A 26,670-nucleotide genomic window follows, 5' to 3' on the forward strand; every position below is an offset into this window, starting at 1 on the left:
GAAATGGTCAGACGGCAGCTGCAAGTTAACAGACAGGGCAACCTTCCAGAAAATAATGTCAATAGCTAGCAAATAGGTGCTTGCTATGGGCCTGGATTAGCTTCTTTGACCCTCACAAATACTCCTCAAGCGAAGTATTATAAGCTCTATTTCACAGTTGAAACTTGCCCAAGGTCAAAAGTGAAGGTAAGTGGTGAAGACTGAATGCACAGATACTCTCAACCCCAGTCATCTTACCACAATTAAGGCACCTACTACACTATAGCACAATGATTTGTACTGATATTTATATAAAGAGTAGCATCCATATCATTTATCTCTACATCCCAGCATTCAACCACCTCATGGTTTGTGCACAATAAATATGTGCCAATAATGAACATATTAGGGCCAGTAAGATCCCAGAGAGGTCTCCCACACCAGGGCTTCTTAGTCCTTTCCGATTCTTGGTCCACTTTCCCCCATGATCATCTACTTGATTTTGTAAAAATAGACAAAGGAAAAACCTCCACACAACTCACCAGGATTGACTTAGATTCATGGTGCTGTTTTGCCAAAAGGGTAAAACTATAAGTACAATAAAGATGTTATGTGGAGTATCATCATGATGTTATTATGAACAATATTTCTGTAACAGATGAGATCACCTGCAAGATAGTCAACGCCTCAGTTTGAGAACCACTAATTAGGAGCATTTTCTTTTAGATGTTCATTTGTTTGTTTAAAGAATTGCTCTGCCTATCAAGACAGAATATTCCTCCTGTTCATCACAGTATATGATGGACAGTGCTAAAGGAACAACTGTTCAATCCCAACATGAGCCAAGTTGGCTTCAAGAGTTTTTTTAAAAAGAGTTTTAAAAGGATGCAAAATTTCATTTAGACAAGAGGAATAAATTCAAGAGATCTACTGAACATCAAAGTGGCTATAGTTAGTACCAATACACTGTACACTTGAAAATTACCAACAGAGTTTCATGTTCTCACCATAGACACACATACCCACACACACAGGGAAAAAAGAGTTTAAAAACAAAACAAAAATCTCAAGCTGCCCACAGCTCCATACACCTCTTCTGACTCAGCTGCCACGCCCCTCTGGTAGGTAACTAATTACATTACGTAGGAGTACATGGATGGCTCAGCATCAGCCTGTCTTAATTTCTGGAAAGACAACTGAAAGAAAGACATCAGCATAAGTTAAATATATTTATTTTCAAAAGGCTCCCTTTTATAAAGATCCTTTCACTGGCCCAGTATGTCCAGTACCTAGCACAGTGCTAAGCACATGACAGCCACCAAGCGAATGTTATGATTCACCAGCTCTGTATGAGAATGACAAACAGAATAACAGAAAGATGGTGCAGAGGTTATAGCCCATAGGAAGGAAATGTTTATTTACAAATGTGGTGGTCCATCTGCCAACTGGCAAATAAGACATGCCCTTAGAGGGAAGCTCTGAGTATTTTTTAATGATATGTGTACCTTTTAAAATTCCTGACAATTTGAAAAGTTCAAAACAGTTAATTTTTAAAGTCATTGAAAGTATTCTTATTAACACAGCAGAGTAAAATACTAATAACAAATATTTCTGTTACTTTCCAACAGAGACTAGTAATTTGCTTGTTAACAGTTTCCGAAATCACTGAAATATATTTTAATTAACTGCATTTTTTTAGGCTCTGAATTAAGTGTATTCCTACACTTGATCAGGTTTGGTCTGCAAATTTACCAATGTGTGTGTATCGTCTTGGAGCCAGCCTATTTTCACAGTGGTACCTGTATACACACTGGGTTGGTGTTGTGGGTCAGAGTACAAAACACACATTCCATTGGCCACACTAGTGGGAGTGACCATTTATGTATATGGACACACACGTATGTCTATGGCACATTTATATGTGTTTGTATACATGTATAATTGCTCTCTTATTTGATTAACACAGTAAGAAAATGAACAAATTGAATAATAGAAATACACATCAAAATAATTTTCTTACTACAGAAAAAAACCCCAGAAGATTCTGTATATCTTTATTTTACCAGCTGATCTAATATATGTACTCTCCACAGTCAATCCAACTGCAGCTTCTTTTCGGCCCAGGTGGACATAACCAGCTCAGTTCCAGCTCTGCCTTCCACCTGCCCTGTGCCTTTGCTTTCTGATAGAGGATGGCCTCATGTTAAAGGAGCTAAGGTGGAGCTGAGTTTGGGAACTAAAATCCATCAGGAATCCCACACTGTGTCTCTCTACCTCATAAGCCACTAAACCAGGGCTCTTCCAACCCAGAGAGCTCCATATTTCCACGTTTGTTTTCCAAATTCCATAACTGGACAGGAACCATAGGTGGGTTAGGCTCCACGGGAGGGGCCACTGAATCTCGGCTGCAGCTCACAGCTCTCTACTATCCAATCCTGGAAGCAGATCTATGAGTAAATCTGGAGAAGACCAGTCATCCCTAGAAAAAGCAATGCTACCAGCAAAGCTGTTCTTTTCACTGAAAATGGAATCCACAGAAATAAAATAATTATCTTACAGCAATTCTCCTTCTCAATCCACTCGGTGCTAAGGATCCCGAAGGAGCGGCAGGCCTCCCCGTAGGCGGCCAGGGAGCCGCACAGCTGGAACTTCTTGTGGTTGTAGCAGCCGTCCAGGTAGCAGGACTCGTAGAATGGGAGGGGATCAAGAAGCCCATAGCAGGGCTGGAAGAAGCCCTTCATGTCGGTGAGCTTCAGGCAGTAGCCATCACCCTGCATCTTCTGGATGTGCACGTTGTCACACATGGCTGCATACTGTGAGAACTGCAGTTCGTTGCAGCTGGGGGCAAGAGGTCTGGTCAGACTGAGTGAAGCAAAAACAGCCATCTGAGATCTCCAATGGAAGGTAAATCGCATCTGTACCTGTTTTGCTACCCCTGAAGCTAGTGCATTGTGCCAATTCCAACACTAGCTTTGTGACCTTTGGCAAGTAAGATACTACTAGTCTCTATTCTATCCATCTGAGAAAGTGAAACAGTGATTCCTGTTGTTTATATCACTGAAATACAGTGAGGGTAAAATGGAATGATGGATTAGTGGCCAAAGTGCCACATGAAAGGCTGATATTGATATAGTAAGCATGAACACTTTGACATAATTGATTGATATGATTGATATAATTGATATAATAACCATTAATGGGTATTGATATAACAAATAACAATGATAATAGTAATGACACTTGGTGGAATTAAAGATTTGAAAGGAAGCTTTCTAAGCCAGTTCCACTTTAGCCATTAGGGACCAAAAGCTAAACATTAGAAGAAAGTTGGTGTCCAGCTGATAATAGTTTATTTAAAAAGGAAGGGGAGGGGAAGGGAGGGGAAGGGAGGGAGGGGAGGGGAGGGGATGGGAGGGGAGGGGAAAGGAGGGGAGGGGAAGGGAGAAGAGGGGAAGGAAGTAAGAGTAGAGGAGGAGGGGAAGGGGGAGTGGAGGAGGGAAGGGAAGGGAAGAGAAGGGAAGAGAAGAGAAGGGAAGGGAAGGGAAGAGAAGGGAAGGGAAGAGAAGGGAAGGGAAGGGAAGGGAAGGAGGGAGGAAAGGAGGGAGTGAGGCAGGCCAGCCAAATTCATACAGAATCATAATTCCTCAGGAGGAACCGAACCTTGCCTATCTTTGGAAACACTACAATGGCTCAATGTAGTGTTCTAAATGTAATGTCCAAAGTTCTCTCTTTTCTATCTGTGGGTCAGTGCATGGTATTCTAGAGTATGCACCAAATCAGGAATCCTGGAGTCTAGTCCTGGCTTTGCCATATATGGGGCCTCCTCATGTCAGTCATTCGCTGTCTTAGTCTCTGTCTTACCTAGGAAAGGAGATTGGACAAGATATTGCCCAAGAATTTTCACAGCTCTGAGTCCTATAATTCACAGGATAGTCTAATATATGATACATTGTTCAGTATCCACTTGGGGCAGGGTCAAAGAGGCTTAAAGTGTGATTTCCAGGACTGGGGATTTAGCTGATATTTAGCATGTAAAGCAATGTGATTGAGCCATTGTACAAGCAGAGAACTAACAAGAAAGAGAAGCATATCTACAGATCCAGAAATATATCCACATACTCAGCAGCCCTGAGGGGCCCTAAATTTAAAACCTTTGGAATAACTTCTTTAGCTCACTCTCTCTCTGCTGGCCAGGGGTGGGCCTGATAATAACCTTGTAACTTCTGTTTTTAAAAAAGGCTTTCCTGATTCCCACCAACTTCTGCCTACACAACCACAGTCAAGCCTTCTTGTAACAGGCAAGGACACACAATTAGACCCAGCACTAAGGGAGTCAAAGATAGCCCTTCTTCTTCTGAGTCACCTCTTAATTCCACACCCAGCAGGGGTGCCTAGGTCCCGTGTGGGCAGCTGGTCAAGGCCTCAGAGTTCTCATCCTAGGCACACTCTTCTGTTTAGCCAAGGGCTGGATGACATGAAAATTAGAGTTATATCATCTAAGCCCAACTCCTTCCTCTGCAGTTCACGAAATTACTGGGGTCTCTGATGTGCCTATTTTTAGCATCAAAACTCCAAAGAACTTTGGTTTGTTTCTGTAGGAGAGCAGGGCAGTGCTAAGGAAAAGGCATTCCTCATTCACACCACCCATGGACGTGAGAGAACTTGGGCCACCAAGTCTAGTGGCTTCAACTCCTAAACCCTCACCTCTTCTGCATGCCATTGGTTTTCCAGCTCTGGGCCAGCACCACGCTGCTTACCACCGGCTTCCCTCGCAAGGTCACATAATCATCTGTTAGGTCCCCGTTGAAGTTGCCACAGAGACCACATACTTTGTTCTGCAGCCTCTCGCTGATGCTGATTTTAATGACGTTGAAACCATTGTAGTATATCTGGATGTCTGGGCTGGTGTCAATCACCAGAAACCCCTCACTGCTGTAGATTTTGGTTGCCAAACCAGTTATAAATGGAACATTCACTTGTGTGCCATTCACCTGTTGGAGGAGGAAAAAATAAAATAATTACGCTTAGAGCAGGGGTTGGCAAACTTGTTCAGGAAAGGGCCAGGGAAAATATTTTGGGCGTCACAGGCCCTGTGATCTCTGTCTCAACGACTCCACTCTGTCCCTGCAGCATGACAGCAGCCATAGACAATACACAACTAAATGAGTGTGGCTGTGTTCCAGCAAAGCTTTATTTACACAAACAGGCAGCAGGCAGATTTGCCGGCCCCTGCCCTAGAGTTTAAAGGCCTTCACTCATCTTACTGTGTAGTTGCCCCAAAGGAAGCAAACTATGGAGCAGAAGTAGGGGAGAGGAGGCGAGAGATGAGGAAACCTTAGAAAAGTATAACCCACAATGAATGGCCGAATTTGTGTCTAAAACTTTCCCCAGCATAAACCAATTACTGAAAATGAAATCCCAATCCTGGGCCAAGGAGAGTCTAACACAGTTAAAATGGATCTGAGCATCATTGCCATGTTTATCGTTTTCTTGCTTACAATGTTCAAACTGGAGGTCCCCTCAGAGAACCTATAGGCACATTATTTTCTGCATTTGTCATTTTTCTGCTTTCTAACATTTTCTTTCCTTAGCCCTTGGGACAGAATATAACATGCTTTTCCTGTACTTACAAAATAAAAATTTTCTCCCCAGGCTATTAGTAGCTTTTGTATCTTAAAATAAAAAAAATAAAAAAGCAGGCACCTTTTTAAAAAGTGAGTCTCTACTGTTTTGACTAGCGTGGGGTATTTTGTTCAACCATATGTCAGTTCTGCTCTCTCGGGTGGTCATTTTCATTTTCTAGCTCCTGGATTCTGGACCAAGGCTGTCGTGTTGATGTGGGCCAATTTGTAAAAGGAATGAGAATGTCAAAAACAGTGGCACCTTTCACTGAAGTTAAAACTGGTATTAAATTTCAGATTCTTCATTTTAAGCTCACAAAATGCTGCTGGTCTTTTGCCTGATGCGGGATACTACGCTATTTGATGACTCTTCAATTAAAGATACACTCAAGGCCTGATTATCTGAGCAGGTGGAAAACAGATACACATAATAACGCTCAATTCCAAAAATTGTTAATGTGGCTGTCTCCGGGTCCCTGCCTCTCTGTGCTCACAGTGCCGAGGCCTGGCTCCATCATTCCTGGCGACCTGCTGTAGCAGCCTGCTCTAGCTGAGAGGCTGGGTCACCCTCAACAGTGCATCTGAGCAGATGATCTTCTTAAATGGAAGGGGTGGGAGGAATTCAAGTCGGAGAGCCACATTTGTTGTGAGGGTGGGTGGGGGGTTTACATTTATTTACACACAGGTGTAAGATAAACAAGAAACCAGGCAATGGGCCTAAGGAGGAGCCAACCTAAGAGAAATCCACCAAGAGCAGCCTCCCATTTCCTACCCCTCAGCATGTCATCACGGGGCCTTTGGATAATGGGGGTGCGAGTCAGGTTTTTACTCAGACTGGTGTTTCGTAGGCAAGTGCTTGACTCTTAGCTTATAGAAAGGATGGCAAAGATGAAGGGTGGGTCTTACTACAAGAGGGCAGAGCCAAGAATAATCTTAAGGGCTGTTAAAAACAAATGAGATGCTTTTTGGAAAGCAATCAGAGTAAAACTGATTTATCTAACAATTTATCACCTGAAGCTCTATTAGCGCCCATGCCATTGCCTGGCTCTGAGACCCTGCAAGTCTCCTGCCTTTGGAATCATCAGCCAAGAACCAAATGGTGTCCATTCTTAGGCTTAAAACATCTTCATACTTTGATTCTTTAAAACCTGGTCACTGTGTGTGGAACACCATGAAGCAACAATCTATCCTACAACTTGTCTATCTGGGAGAACCCTACACAGTCCCCTAACCAACCCCTTGTTTCCGGGCCCCTTCTTAAGAATGGTCGCCAGGCTGGTTACCTTGACCGTGTTCCGGTCGTTGATGAGAATCTGCTCTTCGTTAATGTAGAAGTAGACGGGCGAAATGATGGTGAGGTTGGGGGCCGACCACTTGTCGAAGTTGATGATAAGCTGGAAGGAGATGTCGGGCAGTTTCTGGCAGATGGTGGACAGCACGAAGGCGCAGTTGGCCGGGAAGCGCAGGAAGGCGCCGTCGAAGGTGCGGAAGACGCCGCCGCCAGCCGCCAGGCAGTAGGAGGTCTTGGTGCTGAAGCAGCCGCGCACCCCGTTGCGCAGCGCACACTCCTCGTCTGACTTGCACTGGCGCGGGTCGCACTGGATCAGGTTGCGACGGAAACAGCGGCAGCGCCGCGTGCAGTCGCTGTTCCAAAACAGCTGCTTGGGCTGGAAGAGAGGCGCCGTTTGCATTAAATTCAGACTGTGGTCAGGGCTGGGGACCCGAAAGCCCAGTCCCCCTCGTCTTTTATCAGGCTTGGCTAGCCTATCTTTAATGGGGCTGGAATTTGTAGGAGGCAGCAGTGGGGAAACCGCCTCAACTCAAATGCTCCATCGGTTCCATGCAACTCAGACGCCAAACAATACGCAGTTTTGACATTCATTTATTTACTTACTTATTTATTTTTAGAGACAGGGTCTCATTCTGTTGCCCAGGCTGGAGTGCAGTAGTGCAATCGCAGATCACTGTAAGTAACCTGGAACGCCTGGACTCAAGCAATTGATTCTCCTATCTCAGCCTCCCTAGGAGCTGGAACTATAAGCACACACCACCATACCCAGCTAATTTTTGTATTTTTTGTAGAGACAGAGTCTCACTGTGTTCTTGAACTGCTAGGCTCGAGCGATCCCCCTGCCTCAGCCTCTCAAACTGCTTGGATTATGGGTATGAGTCACCACCTGGGCCCTAACTTGATTGATTTTAATCAAGAACTCTGAAATCTTTGTGGCTGGATTGTAGAACTAATCACAGTCAACCTGAATGTGCAGCTGTTAGAGGAACTAGGTAAAGAGGAAGAATATTTGGTAGAAAATATTCATCAAGGAATCATACTTCTAACAAGTACAGACTGTGCTTCAAAAATGAAATTAAAATTCACTCAAGAATGATAAATTGGCCCTTCAAATCTTAAACAATCATAAGAAAGCAATGACCAACACTTCTGATTAACCATTTCACATTTCACAATCCTCGCCCTTCCTTGTGTCAAGTCTGCTTCCAATTTACTTCTGATGGAAGTACCTTCATTCCCATGTGTCCTGAATGTGAAAGATCCAGAGAACACCTGGGGTCCATGAACGGAACGTTTTGGGATCAGACCACCTAGGTTTCAATCTAGTCCTGTATCCCCACCTGTGCCATCTTGAGTAACGTTACTCACCTCCCCAGTGTCACTTTGCTCATTTCTAAATTGGAGATATTAATAATATCTTGTGGTTGAGTGCAGTGGCCCATGCCTGTAATCCCAGCACTTTGGGAGGTTGAGGTGGAAGGACTGCTTGAGCCCAGGAGTTTGAGATAAGCCTCAGCAACACAGTGAAACCTCATCTCTACTTAAAATAATAATAATAGGCCAGGTGCAGTGACTCATGCCTGTAATCCCAGCACTTTGGGAGGCTGAGGTGGGCGGATCACCTGAGATCAGGAGTTCGAGACGAGCCCAGCCAACATGGTGAAACCCCCACCTCTACTAAAAATACAAAAATTCACCAGGCGTGGTGGCACATGTCTATAGTCCTAGCTACTCGGTAGGCTGAGGCAGGAGAATCTGGGAGGCAGAGGTTGCCATGAGCCTAGATCGTGCCATTGCACTCCAGCCTGGGCGACAGAGCAAAACTCTGTCTCAAAATAATAATAATAATAATAGTAACCAGCATGGTAGTGCATGCCTGTAGTCCCAGCTACTCCAGAGGCTGAGGTGGGAGGATCGCTTAAGCCTGTGAGGTAGAGGCTGCAGTGAGTTGTGATCCTGCCACTGCACTCCAGCCTGGGCAACAGAGAGAGACTCTGTCTCAGAAGTAATAATAATACAATTAAATTTAAAATAATGTCTTACAGGGCAGTTGTGAGGATTAAATTAAATAAGATGTATAAAACACACTTCCTGGCATAGGGTAGGCACTCAATAAATAGACGCTGCTATTACAGGAGTAGAATGGCTCATCCACTTTCAGATGGTGAAGAAATTATACAACATTATATAAAATACCTACAACATAGCATATCCTCAACTGGAGGCGGCTATTCTTTTCTTTTCTTTTCTTTCCCAGGAGTCCCACAACTAGAATGTTATTTTCTACTTTTTCCCAAAACAGGCAGCAATCTGCAGGCACGACTCTGCTTGGTAGGGTTTGCATTCTTGATGTTGCACTTGCTCTAGACTAAGAATTCCAGGAAACTGTTGGAAATTAGTCATGATTGTCCAAGTGGGATGTGGTACCAATAAATAGACTGTGTCATAGAGATGTGGGCACTCAATGCATTATCGACTTACCAAAATAGTGTTATCCAGAAAAGATCTTTCAATTGCACAAAAAGGCCTATGCTTCTGTCTGGTCAGTTTTCTGCTTTAACTAGAGACATCAAAACCCTGGATATCAACTACAGATATGACTCAGATTCAAGGGTAAATAGATAGAGGAGGAGTTCTTCCAGAACAAGTTTCCTGATTGCAGTGCATTTCAAGATGCTATTGCTGATTCTTTCATCCTCAAAGTGAAGTCATTCCTGGAACCAAGTCTACTCTCCTTCCAGACTTACGTAACATATTCTGGGTGCCAACAGCCTCACAAATTGACTTCATTTCTCTTATCAGATTTATAGAATAATTGAGTGGATGGTTTGGCCTCTCTCTGATAAGAAGTCAGACATTACAGTGGTGAAAAGAGAAAAACAACTTGATGTATGTGGATATGATAAAGGGTAAATAACTCATCCACAAGAGAATCTGATCCTGAAACTAGCATCACAGTAAAATGGCTGGCCCAGCGCTGCTTTCTTTACTTTAATCATACATGACAATGACAGCTGGGTGATCACTCTACATGCTAATAGCCAGGCGTATTCTCTATTCATTTCCAAAGAAATTTGTTCTATGAACAAGCCCCCAGGCACTTTGGAATGGTGGCAAGTAGATGTGGATTCTTTGTTCTCTGAGTTTGCTGCTTCCCGGATGTAAGCTGTTATCAAAATCCACTGAGGTTCTGATGAAAAACTGCCCATAATGTTTACACTGTAGTACTAATAGCAGCCAAGAGCTGACCATGCTTTTCCTGAGAGTTCCAAGGTCTTTTATTTGCATCCTTTCATTAACACGGCTGGATTTTTCATTTACAAAACGTTTCTCAAGAGAATAACAAAACAACAATAACAATAGCAGCTACAAATTACTGAAGGACTCGATGCCAGGCACTAGGCTAGGAACCCAGCATAGATTATTTATGCAACAGCCCTACTGGGTTGGTATCATTAGTCACATTTCATTCACAGGGAAACAGACGCTCAGAGAAATGACAGCGTTTGCTCAGTGTCACACCTCCAGCGGTGGTACTGCTAGGATTGAACCCAGGTTTCATTGAATTATGCCACACTGACACTCAGGATGCCTGCCAAGGGTGCATGGCACAGTTGAGAAATGGATAGCTTTTGGTAAGTCTCTGGGCTGGGGAATACAGTTTAGAGAGTGCTTTTTGAGTTTTGAGCCTGGTTATATCTTCTCCTCAACTGTGAGAAAACAGAATTCATTAATTTTTTCCACATGTTCTGCCTTTTCCTTTCAAATAACATTTCTAAGAGCTCATTTCAACACCCCCTCTCCCAAAAAGTCTCCTTTGATTAGTTCCACTATTTGACCTTACTTCCCCCCTGTCTTTCTAATATAGCATTTAAATAAATTCTCCACTGAAAGTGAAATTGAGGGTAACATCCACATTTATTTATCCCCGAAGTTAGGGCAACTTGAATGAGTCAATGCATCTTTACAAAAAGGAGATATTATTTATTTTTCACCTAGTTGATTTCCAATTCAGACATTTCAATTAGATTTATTTTAAATGCTACTATTCTTTTTCACTTAAAATTGATTAGTTCTGTAGGGTATTATTTTTCACTTGCTGATAGGTTATTTTGTAACTGATCTCTTGTTCTTTAAAGAACATTGTTTCTCTCTTCTGAATACATTTTTAAGATCCTCAAGGCAGGGGACGTGCTTTCTCACCCCCCACAAATACCACCAGCACAGTGCTTTGCAAACAGCAGATACTCAATTATTTGTAGTTGTTAACCATCTAACTTGCCAACATATGGTTTTGATGTCATTTAAACAGAGAATGGGCTTGAGGTCGAACCATGAACTAAATACCTCATCTAGGCAAGAGCTTTTCTAGCTTAGTATTATGGAATTCCAGCTTAGTATTATGGAATTCCAGCTTTTAGTATTATGGAATTCCAGCTTAGTATTATGGAATTCCAGCTTTTAGTATTATGGAATTCCAGCTTTTAGTATTATGGAATTCCAGCTTAGTATTATGGAATTCCAGCTTAGTAGTATGGAATTCCAGCTTAGTAGTATGGAATTCCAGCTTAGTATTATGGAAAGATTACAAAGTCCAAAAAGTGAAATGATTTCGTGAACTAATATGCTTTATTGAGAAACATCTACAAAAGGCATCTTCATTAACTCTATGTTTAAACTCCTGTAGAGGGCGCCGCAGAGGGTGGGAAGTGGGGGCACCACATTAGCCAAACTCTAGGGATGACACCACAGTGACAAATGGCACACGTGGAGATGGCAGCCACAGCTACCCTCACAGAGCCTCAACAGACAGAAGAGGGAAGTCCACACCACTCAGCCTCCAGCTCCATATTTTCCAGTTACAAATGTCCTTAGCTAAGACAGCTACAAATGTCAGATTCACAGCCACCATATATCCAAACTATAGCTCTATCTGAAGCTTTCAAACTGAGATTTACAGGACAGAAAATCAGAGAAAGGCACGACACAACACACAAATGTGAGTGAGTAGGGGAGGCAGAGTGCTGGAGACCTTGCCACTGTGGAGGAGGGAGGAAGGAGACGCTCAGGTGCTTTTCCAAATCTGACACTCAGTGCCCAAGAGCATCATCTGAACAGTGTGCTTAGCCTCTCTACCCACCATCCCACTCCCCTGCCACGAACACGACGCTCTTCATAATGAAGTGGGAAAATTGGTCAATCTGACCAACCTCTTAGAGTTGGAGAGGAATCTGATCATTGGCAAGGAGGAAAAGGCCGGGCTGGCCTCTCATACCTCGTAATATTTGCCATCGGAGTAGCAGCCGCAGCTGTGGGGCAGGATGCAGCTCTTGCCGTTGAGGACGTAGCCAGCGTCGCACTGACAGCCCTCCACACAGTAGTGGCTGCAGTCACTCTTCAGGCGGATGGCGGCGCAGCGGGGCTGGCAGACACTCACGCAGCTCTCGTAATGGCTGTTTGGAGGGCAGGTGACAGCTGGAACAAGAGAGACAAGTCAAGACTCGCAAGATCACAAGGCACCGAGGAGGGTTTTCTCACGGGCATTGCTCACCTACTCAGGGAGATGAAAGGCACGGGGAGAGGCAGGAGCCAGGAGGTCTGCCGCCTTTCTTCATTCCTGCCCTCTTTGCTCACAGAAAGCCTGGGTCTGATTTGTTCCTGCTTAAATAAAGGGCCAACATGCAGATGGAGGTGGCTGGAGCTTCTCACATCATGGTCGTCCTCTCCTCAGCCTGGCCATTGAGATCCTCTATTGCCTGCCACCTAAACCCACCCCCCATCTGAATCTCCAGTTAGACATGTCACCTGATAACCTCCCAGAGCTCCCACACTCCTCCTGCCTCTAGGTCTTCGTTCACATTGATCTTTCTTATTCATGCCCTTCTTCATCCTCTCAGCCTATCCAAATTCCTGGTTCTTCAAGTGCCAGTGGGAGTCCCACCTTACCCATATAGTTCTCCCTCTTAGACCAATGTCAGCTCCTCTACACCCCAGAGCTTCTACAGAACGTTTTTCTAAGCCAGCAGTTTATCATCAGTAGATGCCTCAGCTCCATGATCTCTGAGAAGGCAAATGTACACTCTGTGTGTGTGTGTGTGTGCATGAGTACATGTGCTGGCGTACCCGTGTGTGTGCATGTGCACATGTCTGTGCAAACTCACTTACATCAATTATGTTCTACCATTTTTCAAATGCATCTAGATGCTTCTATAGAAGGCAGGTAGGGTCCTGGTGAAGGGTGTGGGCTCTGGAACCAGCTATAAGAGACCCAGAGCATCACTTGGGCTCTCTGAGCTTCAGCTTTCTTATCTATAAATACAGATACCAATAGCATTCACTTCATGGCTGGTTGCAAAGGATTAAGTGAGTCTGTGTGCTCAGAACAATGGTTGGCACGTAAGTGTTCAGTAAGTATTAGTCAATCATTAAAGATAGGTTTGCTTAAAAAGTTTCGTAGAAGCTATTATCTCAATCAACGTATACTAAAAGCACAACTACCATTATGTGGGAACTTCTACCCCATACCGTATACAGTATCTATATGGGGGGTTATTTCATTTTTTAAATTATATAGTGGTAACATCTACTTTTAGAGTACACAGTTATATGAATTTTAACACATGTATTGATTCATATAACCACTCTCACAATATACCATATGTTTTTTTTTTTTATTATTATACTTTAGGGTTTTAGGGTACATGTGCACAATGTGCAGGTTTGTTACATATGTATCCATGTGCCATGTTGATTTCCTGCACCCATTAACTCGTCATTTAGCATTAGGTGTATCTCCTAATGCTGTCCCTCCCCCCTCCCCCCACCCCACAACAGTCCCCGGAGGGTGATGTTCCCCTTCCTGTGTCCATGAGTTCTCATTGTTCAATTCCCACCTATGAGAGAGAACATGCGGTGTTTGGTTTTTTGTCCTTGCATAGTTTACTGAGAAGGATGTTTTCCAGTTTCATCCGTGTCCCTACAAAGGACACGAACTCATCATTTTTTATGGCTGCATAGTATTCCATGGTGTATATGTGCCACATTTTCTTAATCCAGTCTATCGTTGTTGGACATTTGGTTTGGTTCCAACTCTTTGCTATTGTGAATAGTGCCGCAATAAACATACGTGTGCATGTGTCTTTATAGCAGCATGATTTATAGTCCTTTGGGTATATACCCAGTAATGGGATGGCTGGGTCAAATGGTATTTCTAGTTCGAGATCCCTGAGGAATTGCCACACTGACTTCCACAATGGTTGAACTAGTTTACAGTCCCACCAACAGTGTAAAAGTGTTCCTATTTCTCCACATCCTCTCCAGCACCTGTTGTTTCCTGATTTTTTAATGATGGCCATTCTAACTGGTGTGAGATGGTATCTCACTGTGGTTTTGATTTGCATTTCTCTGATGGCCAGTGATGATGAGCATTTCTTCATGTGTTTTCTGGCTGCATAAATGTCTTCTTTTGAGAAGTGTCTGTTCATGTCCTCTGCCCACTTTTTGATGGGGTTGTTTGTTTTTTTCTTGTAAATTTGTTTGAGTTCATTATAGATTCTGGATATTAGCCCTTTGTCAGATGAGTAGGTTGCAAAAATTTTCTCCCATTCTGTAGGTTGCCTGTTCATTCTGATGATAGTTTCTTTTGCTGTGCAGAAGCTCTTTAGTTTAATGAGATCCCATTTGTCGATTTTGGCTTTTGTTGCCATTGCTTTTGGTGTTTTAGACATGAAGTCCTTGCCCACGCCTATGTCCTGAATGGTATTGCCTAGGTTTTCTTGTAGGATTTTAATGGTTTTAGGTCTAACATATAAGTCTTTAATCCATCTTAAATTAATTTTTGTATAAGGTGTAAGGAAGGGATCCAGTTGCAGCTTTCTACATATGGCTAGCCAGTTTTCCCAGCACCATTTATTAAATAGGGAATCCTTTCCCCATTTCTTGTTTTTGTCAGGTTTGTCAAAGATCAGATAGTTGTAGCTATGCGGCATCATTTCTGAGGGCTCTGTTCTGTTCCATTGATCTATGTCTCTGTTGTGGTACCAGTACCATGCTGTTTTGGTTACTGTAGCCTTGTAGTATAGTTTAAAGTCAGGTAGCGTGATGCCTCCAGCTTTGTTCTTTTGGCTTAGGATTGACTTGGCAATGCGGGCTTTTTTTTGGTTCCATATGAACTTTAAAGTAGTTTTTTCCAATTCTGTGAAGAAAGTCATTGGTAGCTTGATGGGGATGGCATTGAATCTATAAATTACTATACCATATGTTTTTAAAAAACATTTGTAGTTTAATACATAATACTTGCATAGTGTAGAAAATCCAAACCATACAAGACAAAGCGTGATGAAATGGCAACCTCTGATAGCAAACTATAGTCAATTTTTCCATAAGTGTTCTATGCATATACAAGCACCCATCTGTGTGTGTGTGTATGCACACCAGCATACGTGTATGCCCTGCCCATTATTTTTTGCATAAATGGGAGCATAATATATACACATTTCTGCTCATTGCTTTATTTATGACAATATTCATTCCATTTAGCCTCAAATTATTGCTTTTGTGCTGCTGCGTGCTGCGTGCACCTTATGTGTTTATGCTGATGCTGCAGTGAACATCCCTGTACGTATATCTTTGCCCTCATGAGTAAGGGCATCTGTGGAATAAATTACTGAAAGTGGAATTACTGGGTCAAATGGTATGAATGCCACTCAGTTGCCTCTAAAGAGGCTGTGCCAATTTGTCTTCCTACCTGCGCTATTGGAGGAGGTGTGTTTTCCCACACTCTCCTTGATTGTCTATCACCAAATTGTCTGATCCTTGGAAATAAGGTTAAAATGCTATATGTGCTATCTCCTTATTTAGTTTGCATTTCTTTGTGAGGTTGATCCTCTTGTTTTCATTTGTTTATAATCCATTCGTATGTCTTTTTTTGTTAACTGCCTTTACATATCCTTTTCACATTTCATGTTGTTGAAATTTTTATTATTAAATTATAAAAGTTCTTTAAAAATTAAAATAGGCCTGGCCAGGCACAGTGGCTGACGTCTGTAATCCCAGCACTTTGGGAGGCCGAGGCAGGCGGATCACAAAGTCAAGAGATCGAGACCATCCTGGCCAACATGGTGAAACCTTGTCTCTACTAAAAATACAAAAATTAGCCAGGCATGGTGGCACGCGCCTTTAGTCCCAGCTACTTGAGAGGCTGAGGCAGGAGAATTGCTTGAACCCAGGAGGCAGAGGTTGCAGCAAGCTGAGATCGTGCCACTGCACTCCAGCCTGGTGACAGAGCAAGACTCCATCTCAAAAAAAAAAAAAAAAAAAATTAAAATAGGCCTTCGTGGTATGTCATATGTGTTACAAAATATTTATCATTTGTCTTTCGACTTTGTATTCATTTTTAAATAGTTTTTTAACTTTTTTTGAAGTTGTTTATTATCTCTTTGCCATGTAAAGATGTAAAATTTTTAATGTAATGAAATTTGTCAAGTTTCCCTTTTAGCTTTGGATAATTTGTTCTGAAATATTCTCTCCACTGCAAGATTATCAAGAACACTCCTTTGTTTTCTTCTAGTATTTTTGTGATTTTTTTTTTCTGTTTAATCTTTGTTCTGCTCAGATTTTATTTTGGAGTAAGAAATGAAGGAAGGATTTAGCTTTTCCCAGTTAGTTTGCCCTTTGACCTTTTACTACTTACTGAATAACAAATATGTTTTCCCAGTAATTTGAAATGTCAGCTTTACCGTATGCTAATTTCTCTGTAGTGTTTGGGCCTGTTTCTGAACTTTCTCTTCTTTCCGTTGCTTGGTCTTTCTGTTCATGTGCCAGTATTCACTTGTTTTATTTTTATTATTTATTTGTTTAACTTGTTCATATGCCAGTGTTAACAGTGACTGAAGGTCTGCAATACATTGTAATATTTGGGAAGAAGTATTACCAGTTTAGAGATATTTGTTCTTTAAGTATTTCAGATGGGTCTATTTCTCCAACTAGATGATAAACACCACGTTTCACACTCTGATTCTTCCATGCCACCCAAAACAGTGCTGAGAACATGACAGATGGCTAAGAAACACCTGATTCTTGGAAAACAAACTTTCAGATTCCTAGTACTGATCCACTGCTTCTCTCTCCCCACCAAATGATGTACTGAGAGCTGTGGCATGATGACCTGGGCTGTGCACCTGGATTTGTACTGTGGTCAAGAATCTGTCTCTTGCCATACCCAGCATCTGTGCCTTGGTAGACAGGATGAATGGAGCCCCTAAAAAGCAATTCAGCTCAACAGAATGGACAGGGGCTTTGGAATCAGACCAACCTGGATTTGAGGCCTCGCTCTGCCATTAAGCAGTGTCACTATGGACAGGTTACTTACTCTCCCTAAACCTCTGTTTTCTCATCTATAAAATTGGGATCATAATATCTCCTTCATCAAGTAGTTATCAAAATAAAATGAGATCTAATTCGTAAAGCTCCTCATATAGTGCCTGGTACTTCGATAATAACTTCTGCAATTCATAGTAGTAATAGTTGTAGTCATAGAATGATTTTTTAAAACAATTATTCAACAGGAATTTATTAGATGTATGGAGAAATATGTAAGACAAATTACCAGACTTTGGACCCAGCACTCTGAAGTAGCAGCAGCTGCCTCCAATAAAAGGGAAAATGACGATGACAACCAACTTTGACTGGCCACACATTAGGCACTGGCTGACCAGGCTCAGAGAGGCAGCATTGCACAGAAGGGAGAGCACTGTTTCAGGAGCCACTTTCCAACTTACCCAGCCCACCTTCCTGGGGAAAGTGACTTCATTTCTCTGAGCTTCAGTTTCTTCCTCTAGAAAATGGGACTGTGAGTAGTACCTACTTGGCAGGGTTGCCATGAGAAATAAATGCATGAGTCCCCAGATCCCACTTAGAACCTGGCACATAGTGAGAGCTAGGGAACTGTCATTTATTCCTTTTTTATTTCCTTCTCTTTCTCCTCTCACCATCTAATACCATCTAATTACAGTCCCCCATTAAGGGACTGAAAGAATAATAGACTCAGCTCAATGAATTTTAAGGAGAGGCTAGTAATTAAGACAATTTAACTTCCCTTCTCCCTGTAAGCCTATTTGTTCAACTTAGGTTACAAGATTTTCCAACGAGTTTACAAATAAGGTAATTGAGTAATAAATTATTCCATTGATAGGAACAGTCAGATCATTGAAAAACACCAGCATTCTACCTTGTTACCAATAAAGCACAAATTTGATGGGCAGTTCTAGTTTAACCCCTTTGCTCCTAAAGCACCATTTCTTCTATCAAGCGAATGCTAGATTGGATTAATTTTTGGTAGAATGAGAGGAGGAAAGAGATGGGGCCTGCCCTCACATGATGTGGAGTCACATCAGATACAGTTACCAACAACCCTATTCTCAGGTCGAATGGCTGAGTTAGGACTCAGTCTCCTGAAGCTTTTCTCTGCTTCTGAGATTCAAAATGTAAAAGGAAGCTGCCTCCAACCACACCCTCTCCCCCAGCCTGACTCCCATACCATCTTTAAAACATATATTTTTTCTCCTATTTTAGTTTTCCTTTTTGCCATTCATTACCACCATCTCCTCAGGTGCTCTAACTTTTGGATCTTTGCCCCTATCCTGAAATGCCAAGGTAGGGAAGGTCTAAGTCTCCTTGTGATGGGAACAATTGTAAGTTACCTGCTGGCCCTGGCATATTGGCCTGGAATGTGCTGGTGGGAAGCTGGTAGAAGGCAAGGGATAGGACCTGAGACTGAGGATGAGGCAGGGCAGACTCGGCTCTGGGTGCCATGAGTAGAGCTCCCATTACTAGTGAGCCAGGGTAGAGAGGAGGAAACCAATGTTTGGACAGAAATTTGGGAGGGGAGAGGAAAGGGTTGCTGGTAGAAGGGAGAGAAAGACAAGAAAAATCACCTTCTCATCCTTTATCCCTAGCCAAGCTTTGTAGTGGGGGCCCTTCTTCCTTGGGGGTAAGGTTATGAAGGCTTGCTGACTCAATTTCTTTTCCTTCCCATGAGTGACAAAAATTAAGACCCATCAATTGAGGTGAGAGTTCCTGGCATTAGCCCCCTGTGTGCATTTCCCTGTTTGTTGCAGTTGGAAGCATTGGTTTTTGACATGCCTGTCCCCACCCCAGCCACCCTGAGAGCAGTACACCCAGCATGGCATGGCTGCAGGTGAAGAGGGAAGTCTCCATAACATGTCTCAAGGGGAAACAGGAGAGCTTTCCCTTCCAAAACAGCTTCCCCATTCTGCACCATGTTTAGGCATTTGGGTCCAAAGCTTGGTTTTCTGATTTAGAGGAAGACAAGCTCTCTGGTCCTACTGGAATGACCCCAGTGAATCCAGAGTAGCCCTGGGGATTTATCCAGACCCAAGCTTTTTTATAGGCATATTTATTTTATTGAAGTCATCAGAGGCCAGTTTGGCTGGACTGTCATCCCTACTGGCACCATTTCCCACCCTGCCTGGCCTCACCCACTCAGGGACTGACCCTGGATGAAACAGGATTGGTATCTGTTCCCCGCCTTTATCTTCCTCCCACCCTTCCCTTACAATCTACATGAATCCAGTTGTGTGGAATGTAAACTGACTGTGTGAGTGTTAAACCACAATGCTGTTTCTGGTTTTTCATCTGAATCTCCCTTTCCAGATGAAAATGGGAGTTGATTCTCTAGGGACCCTGCTGTATCACTTAGTTAGAGCGCTATCCATTCAGGATCAATTTGTAGTTTTAAAAGAGCTACAGACCTTCTAAAAGGAATATGCTTTTTAAAGAAATATGCTATTGGTAATGAGATTGAGACAGGAAAATAGATCAAAGCAGGTTAGCTAAAGACCAACAGTGTTTCACACCCCCCCCCAAGTTTTTCCTATTCTTATGTGCTAAATGCAGGTAAATTATCCCAGTACATAGTCCAGCAATATAGTATATGGGTTGGGAGCCTGGGCTTTGGGTTAGAAGCTCAAGTCCTGACTTTGACACTCAGATTATATGACCTTAGGCAGTTCCTTCATTCCTCTGAGTCTCAGTTGCTCCTTGACTAATTGGGTCATTGAGAAGAATAAATGAGGTATATTGATAAAATGTTTAGCACGGGGTCTTGGCTCAGAGCAAGCCATTAATATAACAATACCACTTAGCATGCACAGAGTGTGCCTGGCTTTCAATTACCTAATTGGATCCCCTTGGCGTTTCTGAGGCATAAACAGTAAAGGTAGCATTACCACTGCTTTATGGAAGGGGAAACTGAGAACCAGGGAGGAAAAGTGAATTGCCCCAAGGTCACACAGATCCTTAAAGACAGAGTAAAGGCTAGAATCCAGGGGCTCTAATTCCTTCTCTAACGTACTCTTAATATTCTGCTCTGTTTCATAAACATGAAGACTGAAACATGACTTATATGAATCAAATAGAATAATATGCTTAGACAAAGCATGCGGATTATTAACACAAGGATGGGCCCATGAGGTGCTAGAACTTAGTAACTAATCCTTCTTTCATTAATCTCTTGTTAGCATTCTATTGTGAACTTTGTGCCTCCAAGTGCCATGTGTGATACTCTGTGATTTATATGCATGATCTTATTTCATCCTCAGGGTAACCCATGAAATAAGTGATATTAACTCCATTTTACCAATAAGGACATGGAGGCTCCAGGAGGTTACATGTCATGCTTCATTCAGGTAACAAACTCAGTTCCAAAGTGCATATCCTTATATTGCTACTCAATTTGCTCTGACTTCTAGGGAGTTGGAAGACTGGCCTTCCCAGGGCAATCAAGAAAGAGGAGAAGCTACAAGGAGGGACAATGAAAAGGACTCACCACAGGATGTGTAATTCCTCCAGCCAGTCACCGTAATCCCCTGAGTCTGGCAGGTGCTGGCGTAGTTCTGCAGCCAGTTGCAGGCGGTCTGCACCGCGCCCCCATCGATGCAAGAGTCAAACAGGCAGTTTTTATAGAAGAAGGTGGGGTTAACTTTGCTGTGACACTTGGAGAAGGCAGCGTTCTGGTTGGGGATCAGGCTGCACAGCTGCTGCACTTTGGCGAAACCTTCCACCTTGGCACAGGACGGACAGCGGTCCCCACAGCCCACCTGGCAGAAGGTGTCCCTCTTCACCCAGCTCTGCCCAAACTCATTGACGCTCGATGCAAGCAGACCCATGGGCATTTCCAGGTCGTCGTCAGGGTTGCCGTTGTAGCGGCCACACAGACCATAGGTGCTGTTCTGCATGCTCCGAGGGACTGTGATGGACAGGAAGGTCTTCCAGTCATATACAACCTTCAGGCCAAAATCAGTTTCCACCACCACGTGGAAGCCAAAGGAAAAGATATTTATCTTCCCTTGCCCCAGCTTCAGGGGCAGATAGAGCCGTTCACTGTTGACCTGTAAGAGGGGAGATGAGGTGAAGAAACACAGTTGGCCCAGAGATTTCCCAGCTCTTCTCCTAACGATGAGTCTCTTGAAAGACAAGTCCCAGAGGGAAGTTTGAGCAGGTTGAATGTAGTCTTTGCACGTACTGTTGTTTATGTCAGTCAACTATTATTATTAGGATTTGAACAGACACAAATGACTATCCTTGGTACACTAATATACCTATTTATTTCAGTGCCTTCTGTTTACATAGCATTATTTCCCCCAGGAGTTCAAATTGTTTTCTCCAAGGTAATGTAAAGGTAATAAGAATTCAATTAAAGTTTAGACTGAAATACCAAAACATAGAACTCTTGTGTTTCTATTTCTAGCTCTACCGTGGAATTTATTTTAGGCAAGCCCCAGTGTATTAATTCCTTTGAGATTTCTTTTCTCTTGAAAGATGGCTTCACTTTGCTGTTCCCTCTGTCTGAAATGCCACTCTCCACCCGTCAACATCCCTCTCATCCTCCAGACCCTGCTCTAATGTCGCCTCTTCTGTAAGGCAAGATTTTCTGAGCCCGTGGTCAGAATTAATCACTCCCTTGTTTGGGTAACCAGGGCAGGTTATTTATACTTCTCTTGTATTCCTCTCTACCGCTGGCCAGGATCAAGCCTGCATACACTGTATTGCAGCATACATCACAATCTGCCTTATGTTATGGCTGGGTGTACACTCTTCCATCTCACCCACAAGATTATGGGCAACTTGAGGGCAGAAACCACATTTTATTGATCTTTATGCCCACCTTCCCCTCATTACCCCCCAGGCACCCAGCACAATGTCTCCGATGGAGGGGGCACTTGACATATGTTTCCTCCCACATATTTTTAAATTCAGACAAGAGGGAAATCCCTTAACAGTAAACTCCAGGACTGCACTGCCCTTGAACTCTTTTGATTCAGAGGAGCCAAATCCTAAAGCCTGTGGCCGGGTTAGTGCATGATGGAAGATAGAGAGCCAGCTTGCTCACTGCAGCAAGGGCTCACAGGGGAGGTGGTTTGCCTTGTGGGAGAAGCAGGTGTTTTAAGATTGCTCTCTGACCAGAAATCCCTTCCCCCAACCTCCTTCCTCTCTCTGTTAGCTGACAACCCTTTCCACGCCACTGCTCCTCCCTTGGTTCAGACTCTTATCACCTTTCACCTTGACTGTAGTGTACTCTCCTAACTTGTCTCCCCGGCCCCAGGATTGCCCCTCCATTCAGTCACTACCGCCACGCCAATAATCTTAATGCAATTGAAAGCAGTTAATCCAATACTGAAAGCCCTCTCCAGGGCTTGAGTAAAGTGTCTGCTATGCTTAGCATATCACCCTGGGCTCTCCTGGAGCTGGCCCTGCCTCTCACATCCACCCCATTGGCTTCCTGCACACCAGCAACACCCAACAGTTTGCAGTTCCCTAAATGAACCAAGCTGTGACATTCCACCCTGCCATTTCTTGTGCTGTGAGTGTGAAGGATGCTTTCTGTGCTCCACCCAGGGCCCCCAACCCCAGGCCCTGCATCTATGGGCTAATGATAACTCACAGCTGGCCTTGGCCCCATGGGAACCACTTTGCCCAGAAGATTCTGACCCCCTAATCCAAGGGTAGCCCTTGGCCAATGACTGGCTGACACTGGGAGTCAAGTGCCAGGGCTCCCAGTAGCCCAGGATAAAGCTGGTCTGCAGCTTGGGCCACAGCCCTGCTGAGCTCTCTGGCCCTGGTGCTATCCTCACTTTCCCAGGTTCTAGGGAACCTGACCTAAGACAACAGGGATGCCCTTGACCCCACCTTTTTCCTGGGGCAATGTTCACCCTTCAAAACTCAACTATCTGCTCTTCTGTGAGTATTTGTTGAGGCAGAATTCATACATTCATCCAGTAGACATGGATTTGGCACCACTGAGTGCCAGGCACTGTGCTAAAGGCTGGAATAAAGCACATACGGCCTTTCCCTAGGAGTTCACAGGCACGTGGCAGAGGCAAGTACACAGACAGATAACAATATCATGTGATAAAAGCAATGATAGAGGTAAACAGATGCACAGGCACCAGCCTCAGCCTGGGCACAAGATCAGGGCTGCCTGCAGAAGACAATGCCCACATGCGGTCTCAAAGAAGGAGGAGGGGTTGGCCAGTCAAGGAGGAGTGGGAGTGAAGACAAGGGAATTCCAAGTAAAGGGCTCAGCCCCAGCAAAGGCCCAGGTAGATAAGGGGAAAATATCCTGATAAATATGAATAATTACAGCAATTTAGTGATGCTGGGGCATAGAGTGTGGCCTTGGGAGTGGTGGGAGATGAAAATGGACAGGTGGGGAGGGCCCGGATCATGAAGGGCCTTGTATCCAATACACGCATGGCAAAGAGGCCCATGAGATAATGCCCGCAAAATACCCATTCGTTTTGTAAAACAAAAACATCAGCAATCTTACTAAGAGAATTTAAGTAGGAAGATGAGGCCAGAATTTGGATTGCAGAAGCAAATAGCAAATAAAGTAACAAACAGGAGATTCAGAAGCAGAGATGATGCTCTTAAGGAGTCTGGCCAGAAAGGGAAGGAGAGAGATTGGATTGAAGCGAGTGGGGAATTGGGGGCAAGGCTTGTTTGAGAATGAGCATGTTTGTGAGTTGAAGAGAAGGACCCTGTAGAAAGACACAGAAGGGAGAGACGACAGAGGGCCAAGATCCCAGGGAAGGCAACAAAGAGGTGGCACAGGGAGAGCGGCCATGGGAGGAGAAGAGATGGCTCATTCTCGGCACCTGGAAGGGAGGAGGTGGAGAGGATGCAGTGACAGTCATTTAAGTGACAGGGTACATGGAGGGTTAGAGGAGGAGCGAGATCAGGCCATGGAGACTCTGATCTGTCCTGAAAGCTCACAGTGAATAAAGTAAAAGCCTTGCACTCAGAGGCCGATCGGTGCCAGCTGGCTTTTCTTCCTAAGTTACCTTGCATTCCATATTCTTGGCTACCTGATGTCACTCAGGAGGCAATGCCTTGGGGAGGCAATATAATTGGATGAAGCTAAAAGGCTTGCAAATTCTGCCATTGCCAAGGAGAGCCCTGAGAAAGGAACACCCTCGACTCAGACAGGCTCGGCTTCTCTGTGTCTCAGAAACCCCACGCATGCTGCCTCCACCCTGGCACCACTGCCCGTCCTCTCTCTCTGTGAGTGAGAAATGGAGGAAAAGAGGGAGCTCAGAGGCAGGAGGTCAGAGGAAAAGAGAGAGGCTAGAATGGCAACAGGCTTGATGGCTGGAGGAGGAAGTCGCAGAAGACGATGAGAAGGTATGGGAGGAGTGGGGGAAAGTGTATTTCAAATATTTAAGTATTGGAAATAAGACCACATATTCGAGTTTTTGGAGAGAGTTTTCCTTTAAACAACAGACCTTGACCTAGTTCTCCAGCAACGTCTTCTACGGCAAAGTCTCCCAGCATCCCTCAGTTTACTACCCACCTTGAGTCTTCACCAATATTTCCTTTTCCTAGACACCCTCACCTCATTCCTGGCCTGGCAAGGGTAATCCTCAAGGCCTCAGCTCTAGGTCTCCTCTTCCAGGAAGCTTTCCCTAAGGTTCCCCTGGCTGATTTAGGTAACCCCTCCTCTGTGCTCTCACGCCCTCCATGAGCAACATTTTTGCAGCACTTCATGTTACATGGATATTAACTGCTAATGTCTGTCTCTTGCACGAGACTCTAAGCTCTCTTAGGACAGAGGCCAGGTTTGATTCATTTTTCTACCCCCAGGACTTGGTAGAGAATAGGCATCAATACAAGCTCATGATACTAAACCAAGTCAGAGTGATGCTCAAAACCCCACTTTTCTCTGATGGCCACCTGACTGGCAATAAGTGATAAAGACACAGGCTACTAGAGCCCTGAAAACCTCCCTGTTGGCCTGAACCATGTCAGACTTGGCTGCGATGAAGCCTGAGAGTGGGGGCAGGAGCGAGGCAGTCTCTGTTGAGCTCTGGCTGTGGATGGCTGAGATGGGCTATGGCGGTGCTCCCAGGAGTGCCTCACCTTCTGCAGCTCACCACCCTACCCTGTCTGGTCTAGAGATAGCACATTTATTTCTAGCTTCTCTTGGCTTAGTGGATTTTCCCATGTCCTGTGGTGCTGCTCAATGCAGGGAAAGGTCAGAGTCATAGAAGGACCCTGTGTCCCAAGGAAGCACTTTCTTATCACCCTCCATTTCTGAGGGCCCCAGCAGTGACCTGCACTCTGGGCTGTGTTTTACCCAGCACTTCATTTCACACTGTCATCCTGATGGCCATTATTCTTCGGGCTGAGGGAGAGATGATGACTAATAATAACATCATGGGAAAGCAAATGCAAATCATTGAATAAGCAGATCCCGCAATGCATTTTAATAATCTGAAGTAACTGTTAAATCTAGCCTCCACGTCTCAGAAGAAAAGAACCCTCGATGCGCCCTGAACTTGGTCTTCTTTCAAGAGTTTGAAAGCTGTATACTCTGTTTCCAACTTGCGCACTTAGGACATCTCAGTGACTCAGAAACAAGTGCCCGAGCAAGGAGTCCCCCTACCTCTTTAATCCATTTCTCCTTGATGCTCATTGTCTCCAATGACCCCCTATTGTGGGTTACACTGTGTCCCCCCAAAAGAAATGTTGAGGCCTTAACCCCCAGTACCTGTGAATGCACTTACTTGGAAATGGGGGTTTGTAGATGTAATCAAGTTAAGATGAGGTCACACTGGATTAGGTGGGGCTAACTCCAACGAACAGTGTACTTAAAGGGAGAAGGACATTTGGACACAGAGAAAACAGGGGACACAGAGGGAAAGAGGCCATGTAAAGGCGGAGGCAGAGGCTGGAGTTTATGCTGCCACAAGGTGAGGAACATTGAGGATTGCCCACAGCCGCCAGAAGCTAGAAGAGAGGCAGGGGGTGGTGCTTCCCCAGGACCTCATGGGGAGTGTGAACCTGCTGCCACCTTGACATTGGACTTACAGCCTCCAGAACTGTAAGAGAACGAGTTTCTGTTGTTTTAGGCCACCCAGTATGTGGTATTTCATTATGGCAGCCCTTAATAAACAAATTCACACCTCCCCTCTCCATCTCTCTGTGAGGAAGAAGTCAGCTGTGTGGTTCTCCGGGCTTGGGACTTTAGCAATAAGTGCATTTTGTGAGATTGGGGCAGAGCACATGCCTGGAAGGAGATAACCCACTGGGGGCTTAACCCTAAAGTAGAGGGAAAGGGAAGGTAGAGACAGTGGGGAGTGGGTTACTGTGAAGGAGAGGGAAGGGCAGCAAGAAAAAAGAGTAGGTGAGCACTACTCAGGACCCCACAGTCTATACATGAAAAGAACTGGGAGGATGTCTGAAACCAACATGCGTAGCCTC

At 44.1% G+C, this 26,670-nt stretch overlaps 1 protein-coding gene across 1 annotated transcript in view; it reads right to left on the reverse strand.

The window, feature by feature from the left end:
- Window positions 1-26,670, reverse strand: part of TECTA (tectorin alpha) — an 85,828-nt gene that overhangs the window by 21,924 nt on the left and 37,234 nt on the right. Inside the window, exons 11-15 of the mRNA XM_030829024.1 lie at window positions 20,738-21,299; window positions 12,167-12,366; window positions 6,884-7,267; window positions 4,684-4,970; window positions 2,537-2,817 (exon numbers count right to left, since the gene is read on the reverse strand). Of these exons, the coding sequence (XP_030684884.1) occupies window positions 2,537-2,817; window positions 4,684-4,970; window positions 6,884-7,267; window positions 12,167-12,366; window positions 20,738-21,299 (1,714 nt within the window). The remainder of the gene's footprint in view (window positions 1-2,536; window positions 2,818-4,683; window positions 4,971-6,883; window positions 7,268-12,166; window positions 12,367-20,737; window positions 21,300-26,670) is intronic.

Source organism: Nomascus leucogenys, chromosome 15, assembly GCF_006542625.1.
Source record: "Nomascus leucogenys isolate Asia chromosome 15, Asia_NLE_v1, whole genome shotgun sequence".
Taxonomy (NCBI): Eukaryota; Metazoa; Chordata; class Mammalia; order Primates; family Hylobatidae; genus Nomascus; species Nomascus leucogenys.